The 14,811-nt window shown below is 37.6% G+C and overlaps 1 protein-coding gene across 3 annotated transcripts in view; it reads right to left on the reverse strand.

Annotated features, from left to right (window-relative positions):
• Positions 1–13,841: 13,841 nt before the first annotated feature.
• The window catches only part of LOC150083297 (tektin-4-like), a 164,659-nt gene continuing 163,689 nt past the window's right edge, over positions 13,842–14,811 (reverse strand). For all 3 annotated transcript variants that reach the window (XM_090377956.1, XM_090377957.1, XM_090377955.1), the window contains exon 8: positions 13,842–14,097. In XM_090377956.1, the coding sequence (XP_090234082.1) occupies positions 13,884–14,097 (214 nt within the window). In that variant the 3' untranslated portion in view covers positions 13,842–13,883. The remainder of the gene's footprint in view (positions 14,098–14,811) is intronic.

The raw sequence follows: 14,811 nt of genomic DNA on the forward strand, positions 1-14,811 counted from the left end.
ACTAATGGTAAAAGCTTGATAGTATTCATTATATCACCTTGCTATTACAAACTGCAATGAACTGAAAAATTTTCTGCAAAACACATCTGAGGGCAGGGCAGAATGCTCCCAACTTTCATATTCAAAATTCCAATCAAGATTAGAACGTCACATACCACTTGGAATTTTTTTTACATGGTAAAATGTTCGATGCGGTTATGCATCCTGAAAAAGGGGAAGACAGTGATGATAACAATGATGAAGAGATTGACAAATGCATTACTTTAAAACTGAAACACTTAAGGGACTGGAACAAAAAAAGTTTCATCTCAGGGCAACATATTATGAGGATATATAAAATACAAGAGATTTTTCAAAAAAAAAAAAAAAAAAACAGACTAAATATATGGAAACAATTAACTTTAAAAGGCATTTTTAATCCCAAGTTGGGTACACAGGGTCATTGAGAACTTGCACCACCTTCAGGAAATCAAAGAAAACACTTTCAATGAAAGTGTTTTCTTTTGATTTTGCCACAGAAAATTCCAGAAATCTTTGTCAGTTATCATGCAAAACAAAATTAGCATAAATCTCACACCAATTAATGAAGTGAGCATCCTTTTATGCTTTTTGCAGCATATCTAGTCATTATGCTCTATCTTTGCATCACTGAAGAGTCTGGTTAGCACACAGTTATTGAACTGTACAAGTTATAGAATATATATTTCAGAGAATAATTCCCCAAATGAAAACCAAGGGAACATACAAAATTAAACTGTGAAAGAAATGTTAGTTGAGTGGCTGAAAAAAAATTAAGCAAACAGAAGAGAATGGCATGTTGTGTGTTAGTTGTAAGAAATATGCTAAAATGATAACTATGGGGGGAGCGCAAGGTAAAATGGAAGATGGATTTGTTTAGGGTTGAATTTGAAAGTGTCTGCAATTCTGCCCAGACATGATAGGAGGGAGTATATGATGAGAGCCTTGTCAATCAATTCGGCCCTGAAAAGATTGTGCAAGGCTCAAGGGGTAGAATTTTTTTTAAGCCTGATCTGTACTTGTTAACAGGGGAGACTGCTTCTACAGGGATGGGATACACTTAAATAGAAAGGGTGCAAGAATATTTGCTGATGCTATCGAGGCAGTGTTAGGTGGGTCGGAAAACTGCTAGTTTGGGGGGAGACAAAGACCAACAGATTGACAGTAGCCACTGGCAGAGGTGAAAGAGATTCTTGCACTGCTTCTATTACAATGAGCAGAAGCCTGAAAAACAAGATGCATGATATTTCAGAGACTGCTGGGAGCCATTGCGCTACAAGTAAACACATGGGTTGTGTTAGGGTAGCTAAGAATAGAAACAGGTGCAGGTATACTTGCGTGTACACCAATGAAAATCAAATTTAGTAAATAAATTTGATGAATTTGAGGTATTGCTCAAAACATCAAAGGCAGATATTGTTGGGATATCAGAGACGTGGTGTCACACAGATATAAGGGATGCAGAACTGGAATTTGGGGAGTACAACGTCTACAGAAAGGATAGACAGGATAGGAAGGGGGGAGGGGTTATGCTATTAGTTAAGAAACACATAAAAGCCAAGGAAGTGAAGCCAGTCGACATCGCTGGACAGTGCAGTGTTGAGTCAGTTTGGTGTGACATAAGCATTGGGAGATCAAATTTGAGAGTAGGAGTGTGCTATAGGCCTAACGACTCTGATGAGTATAATAAGAAACTGTACAGAGAAATAGAGTGGGCCAGTAAATCAGAGAGTCTTAAAATGGGAGATTTTAATTTCCCAGATATTGCCTGGAATTTGGGGGCTGTTCACTCACACACTAGCAGGGCTTTTGTGGATTTATTGGATGATTGTTTTCTACATCAGCATGTTCGGGAGGCAACTAGAGGGAGTAATACTTGGATCTTAGAAAGGCTTTTGATACTGTTGCACATGGAAGACTGCTACACAAATTGGAGCAGTGTGACATTGGAGGCAAATTGCTGCTATGGATAAAGGGGTGGTTGAGGGGGAGAAGACAGAGAGTGGTAATCAATGGACACTGCTCATCGTGGACTAATGTTATTAGTGGAGTCCCTCAGGGCTCAGTGTTGGGTCCATTATTGTTTTCTGTATTTATAAATGATATTGATGATGGTATATCAAGCTTAATGTCCAAGTTTGCAGACGATACAAAGGTTGACAGGGTTGTCAAGGACACTACTGACACTATGCTGCTGCAACAGGATCTGGAAAGGTTGAGCAGATGGGCTGAGAGGTGGCAAATGAAGTTTAACATTGACAAATGTAAAGTACTACATATGGGAAACAGCAACCCCAGAGCAACGTATCAACTCTGTGGTACTACACTGACAGTGGTAGAGAATGAAAGGGACTTGGGGGTGGTTGTGCAGGCAGATATGAAGTTCTCTGAGCAGTGCAGACGGGCTGCAAGAGTAGCTCATGGAGTATTGTCTGATATACAGGAATTTTTCCAGCAGGGATAAGGAGGTGATTATTCCCTTGTATAAGGCAATGGTCAGGCCACACCTAGAGTACTGTATACAGGTCTGGAGGCCTCATTTCAAGAAGGATGTAGAGCTGCTGGAACGAGTACAGAGAAGGGCAACAAGATTAGTGAATGGAACAAAGGGGTGCTCTTACGAAGAAAGGCTTAAGTTTTGCAAATTACAGTGTCTGGAGACTAGGCACCAGCGAGGTGATCTGATAGAGGTGTATAAAGCCTTGAATGGTTTGAGCATGCTCAATGCTGATGGGATTCTTCCTCTAGCTCAGAATAATCACCTGAGAGGGCATAAATTCAAACTGAGGAAAGACAGATGTAGGATAGACGTGCGGAAATTTGCCTTTAGCCAGCGGGTGGTTGGTTGGTTGGAACAGATTTCCATCCCTTGTAGTGTAGGTTGATAGCCTAAATAAGTTTAAGGCTCAGCTGGACAGGTATTTTTAACGAACAGAGGGGTGAAGTGGAAGTGGGGTTTTTTTTTTTTTTTTTTGGCTGATGCTGCATAAGATTGCTTTCTTGCATCAAATGCCTCTACTAATGCTAATGTTTTTGGATTAGCATTTTTCTCACTGTCAATCAATGATAATAAGGGATATACAGTAAATCCTCGCTATTCGCGGGGGTTAGGTTCCTGAGAAATGCCGCGAATACTGAAAACACGAATACTGAGTTATGGCTCCCATAGTAATAAAGGGGTTCCGTTCCAAAGTATGAAATATATAAGAAAAACTAGTCTAAAATTTTGTCTATGTATGTATTATATGTACCTTCATAATATGATTATGAAGGTACATATAATGCAAGCATAAGGCATTGAAATGAAAATAAGAAACAATTTAATATTAAATGTAATATTTATTAGAAATTTCAAACAAATCTTTCAATCCAGCGCTTTTGCTTTAACTAAAAAACTTATTCCGCCAGTTCTATCACCAGTTTCGCTAAAGTGTTGATAAAGGTGTTTTTGCCTTTTCACGAATGATGAAAAGGGGAATTTTATTTTGAGTTCGGTCTTCTTTCCACAGATTTAAAGCTTTTTCCATTTTTTCTAATTTAACATCACGAGTTACGGAGAAAATTTTTGAAGCAATCAGCGCGTTTTCACGGACACTATGGAGGATTTTTTCTTTCGATTTTTTGATTGATCGTACTGTTGACACCTTGATTTTATAATGTTTTGCCACTGAGGAGACACTTTCACCATTAGAAATTTTGTCTAATAACTCAATTTTATTCGCCAATGTCATCACCTTCTTTGATATTTTCACATTTCTCTTATTATTCATAGCCATATTTTTGATCGGGTTAGAAAGAACTTCAAATAAAGTCACTGTCTTCCGTTAGCACACTCGAAAAAGTCTGTTTTACACTGCAAAATGGTAGATTTATCACTTTTGTAAGCATATCAATTAATAAATTGATAAATTTATTCAATTTATAAACATATGAATTAAAAGCAAATGACAAAACCTTCCATCGCAAGCGCATAACACATACTGAACAAGGATTAGCGAGAAACATCCACACTCGCGATTTTGTCACCCCTCTCCCCCCACCCACTGAGCACTGTTTTGACCGGGAAAGATAATTTTAGCCACGTCCATGTTTTTTTTTATGGTGGAAAATGTTCATGGCTTTTTAAAATTCACATATTTTTAGGTTTCATTTTATATTAAATCAGCGACCGCGAATACAGATACCGCAAATAGCGGAGGTTTACTGTATATTCAAGTCTTCCTTAACCAAGTATGCATATGAGGAAGGGGGGGGGGAATCACTGGCACAACTGGTTACAAATTAAACAAATTATGGACATTTTACTATTTTACTAAGAAAAGTAATAATTTTGGCTCCCACTCTCTTCAATATCAAGCAAGATGTAATCTCTTTTGTTCAGACTTTTGTTATATAAAATGTATATTGCATACCAGAAGGAAACTTCCAAACTTACAAAATACAAAATTAAAATTTGTATTTTGCAATATTTTTTTATTGAAAAGTGAAAAAATGAAATAAATTAAATAATTTTTTTTCATTTTTTCTAATTAATAAGTAGCTTGAAGATTCAAAGTACGTAGGTTGACATTTTTTTTTTGTTTTTAATTTTACTAAGGCTGTAACAAATTTAAATTCCATGAATATAACAGTATAGTGGAATTGATAATTTTAACTTGAAAGTGTAATGTAATGTAAACTTACATTACATATTATTGCATTTAGGTATATATTAGCTTAGTGTAGTATTATCAAATTAAATTGAATTTAAACAAAAATCATGCTCCAGACTAGAGCAGCAAAGCAATAGGCTCAAAGTAGCAGAAGTGCTATGGCTCAGGAGAAAACTGAAGGGATGATTATCCTATGAATCATGGCCTAACAAAATGTGCTACTTGTGCAATGTTTGCAGATTTCTGGAAAAGGGCATTAGCATTAGTAAAGGCATTTGATGCAAGAAAGCAAGCTTATGCAGCATCAGCCAAAAAAAAAGAATAAATAAATAAATAAAAAATAACCACTTCCACTTCACCTCTCTGTTTGTTCGAAATACCTATCCAGCTGAGCCTTAAACTTATTTAGGCTATCAACTTCCACGACAAAGGACGGAAGTCTGTTCCACCAACCAACCACCCGCTGGCTAAAGGCAAATTTCCTCATGTCTATCCTACATCCATCTTTCCTCAATTTGAATTTATGCCCTCTCAAGTGATTATTCTGAGCAAGAGGAAGAATCCCATCAGCATTGAGCATGCTCAAACCGTTCAACGCTTTATACACCTCTATCAGATCACCTCGCTGGTGCCTAGTCTCCAGACACTAATTTGCAAAACTTAAGCCTTTCTTTGTAAGAGCACCCCTTTGTTCCATTCGCTAATCTTGTTACCCTTCTCTGTACTCGTTCCAGCATCTCTACATTTTTCTCGAAATGAGGCCTCCAGACCTGTATACAGTACTCTAGGTGTGGCCTGACCATTGCCTTATACAAGGGAATAATCACCTCCTTATCCCTGCTAGAAAAATTCCTATATATCATCGACAATACACCATGAGCTACTCTTGCAGCCTGTCTGCACTGCTCAGAGAACTTCATATCTGCCTGCACAACCACTCCCAGGTCCCTTTCATTCTCTACCACTGCCAGTGTAGTACCACAGAGTTGATACGTTGCTCTGGAGTTGCTGTTTCCCATATGTAGTACTTTACATTTGTCAATGTTAAACTTCATTTTCCACCTCTCAGCCCATCTGCTCAACCTTTCCAGATCCTGTTGCAGTAGCATAGTGTCAGTAGTGTCCTTGACAACCCTGCCAACATTCGTATCGTCTGCAAACTTGGACATTAAGCTTGATATACCATCATCAATATCATTTATAAATACAGAAAACAATAATGGACCCAATACTGAACCCTGAGGGACTCCACTAATAACATTAGTTCACAATGAGTAGTGTCCATTGATTACCACTCTCTGTGTTCTCCCCCTCAACCACCCCTTTATCCATAGCAGCAATTTGCCTCCAATGCCACACTGCTCCAATTTGTGCAGCAGTCTTCCATGTGCAACAGTATCAAAAGCCTTTCTAAGATCCAAGTATATAATATCAAAGTTATTCCCTTTTGTGACTGCATCATAGTATCCAATCAAATTGGTCAGGCAAGACTTCCCCTTAACAAAACCATGCTGTGTCCGAGCTATAACTGAAGTCTTGTCTAGATAATCCACAGTGCTTCTTTAACCAGTGCCTCCATTAATTTTCCGGGAACAGAAGTTAAACTAACAGGTCTATAATTACTTGTGTTGCCCTTTGATCCTCCTTTGTGAATTGGGGTCACATTTGCACATCTCCAGTCCATGGGTACTTCCCCTGAGTCCAAGGAAGCTCTCATAATTATGGCTAAGGGTTTGCTTACTTCCTTTGCTGCCTACTTGCATGATACAGCTAAGGGGGGGGGGGGGGGGGGGGATTCTTTGTGTGTACAGTCGGTCCTCGTATAACACGTGTTTACATTACACAAATTCGATCATACACGATTTATAAATAGGGGAACAATATCTTATATAACACAAACCGAATTCGCTTATGCACGATTCGCCTTTGTGTTTACAAGAAATGGCAGTCGAATGCAGAATCACCCCAACCGAATGCAACACGACAGGAATGAAGAAGATTCTGAAAATGTATTTATGTGTTTTATATCAGTGAAGGGGAAACACATTTCACCATAATAACGTAAAAACCCACACAATTCCAGCTATCGATAATTTGCAATTGCAATTAGATCGAGTTTACGACCAGTTTATAACAGATTCCACTAGCAGAAACGCAACTGGAAATTGTTTTATGGTAGTAACCCCCAGAAATGTGCTTTAGTAAAATGTGAGGTTTTAATAGTGTATCTCGGCCTTTACAGTGTTATTTATTCAGTTGCTACACGCGCGCAGCTTTGTTTATGTGTATCAAGCGTGCCTCCTCATTTTGTAATGGCGCTTTATTCCCTAAAAATTATTAAAATACTTAAAAGGTGTGAAAAGGAAGCGTCCTGGTGAAGACACTGCAGATTCAGAGAGAAAAAGAAAAGCAATATCGATAAACAGAGGCGGACTGGGTCAAAAATTCTTACCCGGGAAAATTTATAGTGGCCTCATACTACGGTTTATGGCCAAAATCACACCTGCCTCCGGCCCACCGGGATTTCCCGGATAAGGCTTATGGCCAGTCCGCCTCTGTCGATAGAGAAAAAATATGAAATTGTGAAACGCTTTGAGCGAAATGAAAGACCATGTGATATTGCACGTGCTACAGACCTAAATGAGGCAATGCAGAGAATTACAAAGAATGCAGATAAAATAAAAACAACTTTCATAGCGGGAACAACTCAAAGTGTAATTAAAATCCATTAGATTAAGACACAAGAATTGGAAGAGATGGAACGGCTGTCATCTGTTTGGATAGAAAATCAAACAAAAAACAAGTTTGCTTATGATAGAAGCAAAAGCATTAGCAATATTTTATTACGTAATAGTCGTAATAAAATACTTAAGCATTTTATTACGACTTACGTATTATAATTTATACTTGCGTATTATAAAATACGTAAGTATTTTATTACGACTATTTTATTTTATATAATAATTTTTTTACGAATAAAATATGTATTTTATTCGTAAAAATACTTTTTAGTATTAAAAAATACTAAAAATACTTTATTATAATATAATAAATAATAAAAAAATAAATATTTTTATTATTTATTATATTATAATAAAAAATATTATATGATTTTTTTATTACGTATTTTAATCGTTATAAAATACTTACGTATTTTATAACGATTAAAATTACCCGATTATTTATTGTGTTTGGTAATGTTTTGGTTCCAAATGTGTGTTCAATTTTGGGTGGTCGGCACCTAACACCACTTTTCCCATAGGGCCTGTTGTTTATATTGCACGATTTTGCATTGCACGAGGGTTTCTAGGAACACAACTATCGTGCTATACGAGGACAGACTGTATATGCGCATGTGTTTGGCACAGAGAATGTGAAGAAATTAAGCACCAGCTCAGCATTCCGATGAGCCTCCAAGATGCCCTCAAAGGAATTAAAATAGAGGGCCCATCAAGCTCTCAGCTGCCCAACTAAATAACAGAGTTCACACTAGTGCATCAAGCAATGCAGCTGTAATCTCCAAGGCAGAATGCACCGGTTCGACAAGAGGTAATTATTGTCAGTGACTCTACTGTCAAGAAAACAGGAAATATATTGTGCAAGAAGGATAGGTGGACTAAGTTCAAAGTATTTCTGCCAAGAGCAAAACTAAATTTTTTTTTTTTTTTTTATGTAAACCCCAAACATGAGAGGTATTAGAACCTTTAGTACTTAGTACCGTGCTTGGGTTAGAGGTTGAGAAGACGAAAAAGGTATTTGTTGACATTGGACTTGAACTTCTGCAGACTGTAATTTTCAGGAAATATGTATGAAGGAAGGTTGTTCCAGAAAACGGCAGTTGAATAAACGAGGAAGATGAAAAGTTGGTTCTGTGAGTTTGAAATTGGACAGTAAATGGATGTTGGCTGATGGCGCTACGTGTTCAGACTGTTTTGAAAGAGAGAGCAGGAATTATAGAAGCCAATTCAGAAGAATAGTGCCCATGGAAGAATCTGTAGAAGAGGTATGCAGCAGAAACAGTATGTCTATGAGACAACGAGTGGAGAGACTCTGTTAGAGATGAATCATTAATTGACCTAACTGCCCTCTTCTGAATGGAATCAAGAAGCCTGAGAGAGGTTTTAGGAGCACCACCCCAGATTTGGGAACAATATTCCATGGCAGGGCAGATTTGCGATTTATACAGAGTAAGCAGCTGTTTGGAAGAAAAGTAATGCCAAGAACAAAAGAGAAAACCAAGTTTTTTAGATGCAGAGGAAGCAATATTTGTAATGTTCTTGTGCCAAGAGAGAAATTAGAAGTCAGAGTAATCCCCAAAAGAGATATATCATTTTGCCTAGAAATCGGAGTGTCACTAAAGATAAGCGTAGGAGTAGAAGAATCCTTTTTGCGAGATATAAGACAAGACTGAGTTTTAGAAGGGTTGAAATCAACTAAGTTGTCTTTGCCCCACTGGAGAATTACCTGAAGATCGGCATGTAAGGAATTGGTAGCAGATTTTCAAGAAGTTGAAGCTGATTGAGCAGGACAAGGTTTCTCAAGATGGAAAATGGAATGCAATGTGCTATCATCGGCAAAACTATGGATAGGATTTCCAGTCAATGGAAGAAGGTCATTAATATACAAGAGGAAAAGAGTGGGGGAAAGAACTGAACCTTGGAAGACACCGGCATTAGTGGAGAAGTTAGAAGACAGAGAGCCATCTACCATCACCCTCAGTGAGCGATCAGAGAGAAAACTGGTTAACCAATTACTAAAAACAGTTGGCAAACCATAAGATGGAAGCTTGTTTAGAAGACCTTTATGCCAAACACGATCGAAAGCCTTTGAGATGTCAAGAGCAACTACATGTGTTTCATCGAACCTTTCCATTGAATTAGTCCATAAATGTCACCAGTGGATCGACACTGATGGAATCCATACTGGCGATCGTTGATCAGACGGAAGGTTTCTAGGTAGTTAAAGAGTTGGCAGTTAATTGATTTCTCCATTACTTTAGAAAGAGTAGAAGTAATTGCAATGGGATGATAATTGGATGGGAGGGATTTGTCACCCTTTTTAGGAACTGGCTGGATATGAGCAAATTTCCAAGCAGAAGGAAAAATACCTTTGGAATAAGAAAATGAAAAATGGCGGCAGAGAATAGGAGTAAGTTCAGGAGCACAGGTTTTGAGAACAAGTGGAGAAATACTATCGGGACCTGGAGCTTTCTTAGCATCAAGATTAGTCAAAATACTTCTGACATCCTTTTGACGGAAGACAACAGGAGGAATTGAATGGAGCGTGTTGGGAATGGTGGGAGGTGTTTTACCAAGATCATTAATATAAGAGTTGGAAGAAAAATGGGATGCTAGCAGGTCAGCTTTATCCTTGGCTGAAGTGACAACAGAACCATCTGGTTTGGAGAGGTGGGAGCAGAGATTGCAGCCAATAGCTTTGGCAAAAGACCAGAATGCTCGGCTACCATTAGAGTAAGAAGCAAGTTTTCTACTCTTAGCCTGTTCAAACTCTAGTTTAGACTGATTAATAACTGCTTTACAATTGTTGCGAGCTTTGGTGTAGGCAGAAAATGAAACTGAAGAATTAGAAACAAGCCAATTACGATATGCGACATTCTTCTCTTGAACAGCCTTAGCACATTTATTGGAAAACCAAGGTTTAGATAAAAGACGGGATTTTAAAATCCAGTGTGGGATAAAGGATTCCATTCCCGGAAGAATAATTTCACTGACACGATCTGAGCAAATGTTGACATTAGGTGTTTTGAAGCAATAATCCGACCAAGGAAAAGAAGAAAATAAGTCTCGCAGGTCATCCCATTTTGCATTCTTGTAATGCCAAACAACACGAGGTTGGGAATAGCCATGAGATAAAGGTTCCATTGGAGAAGAGAAAATCACGAAGTTGTGATCTGAAGTGCCTAAAGGACCTCTCACTTCAACCGTGTACTTAGAAGGGTTGTTTGTGAGAAAACGATCAAGCGTATTGGCTGTATGATTAGGATTGTCCGGTATTCTTGTAGGTAAATGAACAATCTGTGCAAGGGTCATTAGTAATTGCAAACGCCTCAGCACCTCGACCAGCTGGGTCGGTGTGACTAGAAAACGGAAGCCAGCTGGAGTTGTGAACAAGGAAAATTACCTCACTGTTAGGAAAGTTGGACTGGATAAAGTCAACTTGCAAAGAGAGGAAGTCAAAGAGCTCCAAGTGATTAGTGGAGTTGGGAGAATGGTAGAGACAACAGATAAATTTGACACAATGAGGTAGAGAGATTTTAAGCCAAAGAAGATCAAAGAGAGGAGATTCCAAATTGCCAAGTCTCTGACAGGGAATATCAGAACAGACATATGCACAAACACCACTTTTGAGGCAAAAGGAATCATACAGCGAATAATTTGGGCATCTGAGATGAGCAGTAGTTGAATCAACCGATAACTGAGATTCTGTCAGAAAAAGTTCATGGGGTTTGGCAGACTGCAAGTGGAAATGGAAATCTTTGAGATTAGAATTGAGACCACGTATATTTGTGAAATGAATTAGGAAGTGCTTGGGAGGTTTAGATCTTTTTTTCAGATAAATTTGCTCTATTAGTTTGACAATTCATGGTGTATTCAATAGTAGGAAAAAGTGGGTGGGACATGCTGTATGAAGTAATGAAATTTTTGGATATGGCGCACACATGTTAAGAATATACCCAGATCCTTGACATAATGTGGCCTCGACAATGCACCCCGCATATACACTACTCAGACTCCCTCCAGTCACTATCTGGCAGAGTAGAGGTAGCAAGATTATACACTAGCTGATCCGGAAGCCTCCTAGTGAGTTACCAATAGGTTCGGTCCGGTGTACTAACTAGCGGCTGGCCTGCGAACTCCGTTTTAGATCTGTTCCCTCGAAATGTATGGAATATTGGATCTCGCACGATGTTCATCATAACCTCAAAAGTCATCAATCATACTGCATGATGGAAGAGATAGGGAAGGGTTGACTGGAACTTAGCTCTAGAGACTAAACATGGGTTCCACCACTTCAAGCCTCCAATAAGCAAAGTGGTGGTATTTCACCAATTGATGAGAGTCATCTACCACCTAGTACTGCCTGGTAACATAGAGGGGTGGCGTTCCTCCATGTGGTGTGGGTGCCACACCTCGCCACCCTGCTTACGCTGGTTCACACCTGGGTGGTCACCCACCATGTACTTGTGCATGGAGGTTATACCCAGGATTACTAACAGTCCCACCATCGTGAAGGTGCAAGCAGAGGATTTGGCTGTCACAGACCGTCCGGACTTCGCCGAAATTGGGTCCACTTGACTTGAGTGTCACCCGAATATCAGTTTCATCAGCGTTTTAGACTCCCAGGTAGCAAGTACAGCTTGTCTGGTGTATCTGAGAGAATGTGTGTGACAATCTTAAGGACCAAAAGTTGTAGAAGAGCAGATATCATCTTTTAGGGAACCAAAAAGGTGATATTGTTGTACATGTGGCACTAATGATATTAAGAGTAGATCTGAGGACTTACTAACAAGAGCAGGGAAATGTTAGTAAAAAGTTGCGAGTTAGGATTTGTCTGCAATTCTGCCCAGACACATAAGAGGAAGTACGTGTTGAGGAAGTACAATCGATTTGGCCCTGGAGAAAATGTTCAAGGCTCATGAAGTAGAATTTTTCCTCAGCATGTTCTGTGCTTATTAATAGGAGAGAGTGTTTTTACAGAGAAGGGATAGACTTAAATAGGAGTTAAAGAATATTTGCTGATGCTATCGAGGCAGTGATAGGCTAGTCAGAAAACTGGCACAAAAGGCTACAGTTGTGCAAATTGCAGCATCTGGAGACTATGCACCTGCAAGGAGATCTGATTGAGGTGTTTAAGGCCTTTAATGGATTAAGTAAGCTCAATGTTGAAAGTATTATTCCTCTTGCTGAGAGTACACACATGAGGGTGCATAAATTCAAATTGAAGAAGGATGGTTGCATGATAATGTGCAGAGGTTTGCCTTCAGCCAGTGTATAGTTTGAATAAACTCAAGGAAAAACCAGACTAATTCCTGGAGCAAATGAATGGGTGTGGTGGGTAGTTTTTTTTTTTTTTTTGGCTGATGTTCTGTAAGCTTGTTCTCTTGCATTATTTGCCACTACTAATACTAATTTCTCCTGATAAGCATCAAAACCCAGAAACGCCCATCCAAGCTTTCTGGATAAGGGGTCTAGTTGTATATTCTATTTTTTGAAAATGAATAAAAATATGATCAACACTGAAATATTCAATAATAAGGGTCCCATTAAATTTTGCTAATACTGACTAAGTTCTTTTGCAAGCTTTTTGAAAACCAAGGCTTAAGGTTCTTTCACACCACAGAGGAGCAAATGAACACAGAACTATACATATAATTCTGACAGTATGGCCAGGTATGAAATATTTGCCAAAGTGTGCCATTCAAACTGGAATAACCTATGTGTAATATATTATTTCAAACATGTCTAAACCTATCATTGACAAGTTTATCATTGACACTCACTTTAAAATGTAATCACTGCAAATATATGAAACTGAAAGTTGAGGATAAATGAAAATGATATCTGACTGGTTTTTCAGAGGAGGAAACGTGACAACACTATAACAGAGTCATGATTTTCGAACATCAATGATTTGATGTGCTGCTAAAATCCATTTTTTACAATGATAAACTTGTCTATTTTGCCCAAGTTACAAAATGATTCTCTTGTGTGTGATATGAAAAACAAATATATTTTATTCTCAAATTATATTTAAAAAACACTTGCTAAAATCATTTCCATGAACCTTAAAAAAAAAAAAAATAAAAAAAAAATCAATAGAAGTTTAAAACTTCTTATAACCAGATTTTTGTTTAACACAAATTACAATATTACTAAACAAAAATGATAATTATGACTTACACTATGCCAACTGATTTAAAATTTTAATCTTATTCCGGTTTGAAGCTTTATTTTTGAAAATTTACAAGGCAGGATTTAATACAACGAATTTCACAAGTTAAAACAGATTTAAAAGCAAATTTTGTATGATATAAAATAAAGTAATAATTTATTAAGCTTTTGACTAAAATAAATTTATTTATTTATTTATTATTATATTTTTTACTTGTTTAATCACATAACAAAGGTCAGTGATTTCTAATATGCCTTACCATTATTACTGTTTGTTTTAGAATACATTAACTATCACAAATCAGTATCCAAGTAATTTATGCTGAGGTGGAAATCGCTGCCTTACAGAACCACACCTGTCTCTATCTATTGAAATGCTATTCTCCTTTATGGCTATTTCTCTCTCTAGATCTCTTCTTGTTTCTAGAAGACTATGAAGAGATGACTCTGCCATCTGTAACTGATGCTGAAGGGAATCAACTGATGCAGCTAGCTGACGAGATTCAATAATCAAGCTGAAAAAAAAAAAAAAAAAAAGTTTATATAAAATAGATCACTTTCCTTTTATCTGAATAAATTAATAAAGATTCTGTATTACTATTATCAATAAAATTTTATAAAAATAACTAGTAAGTACTACTGTTCCAACTTTCTTATGAATATGAAAATCTTGTAATTAGTAATTATTAATTTTTGGCTGAGATGAAACAGGATTATATTTAAATGGCAATAATGGCATCCAAACTGCTGTCATATATTCAAATAAGGACATGCACATGATTAGCTCAACTAACCATATAAAACAGAACATCTCAGTTGAAGAGATATTGCCATACCTGGTTGCAATCAGGGGGCAGCAGACCAGGGTGTTCACTGCCCTCTGGCTGTGAAGTTGCCAGGCACCGGCACTCAACATAACACACACACAAACTTTACACTCCAACACTTATTCACACCTGCCAGCTTTGGAAGATTTGCTTTTCAGACGCTACTGCGGTACAAGAATACCTTAAATACCTGGTGATACCTTTGGAAATTGAATATTCAATATAATACCTTAGTAGCTCAAAGGATGGGCCACTCAGAATGATGAGAATTTTTAAAATATTTTATATGAGCAGATGCCACTGCCACGTTTCATAAGTAGTTGGTTCTGCTTTTATCTTTTCTGTAATGAGACAAACAAAATTGCATTTACTTAAATAAAGCACTCTCTTCCTTGTGTTTCC

Source organism: Mastigoproctus giganteus, chromosome 7 (assembly GCF_048544385.1).
Source record: "Mastigoproctus giganteus isolate SK-2022 chromosome 7, ASM4854438v1, whole genome shotgun sequence".
Classification (NCBI taxonomy): Eukaryota; Metazoa; Arthropoda; class Arachnida; order Uropygi; family Thelyphonidae; genus Mastigoproctus; species Mastigoproctus giganteus.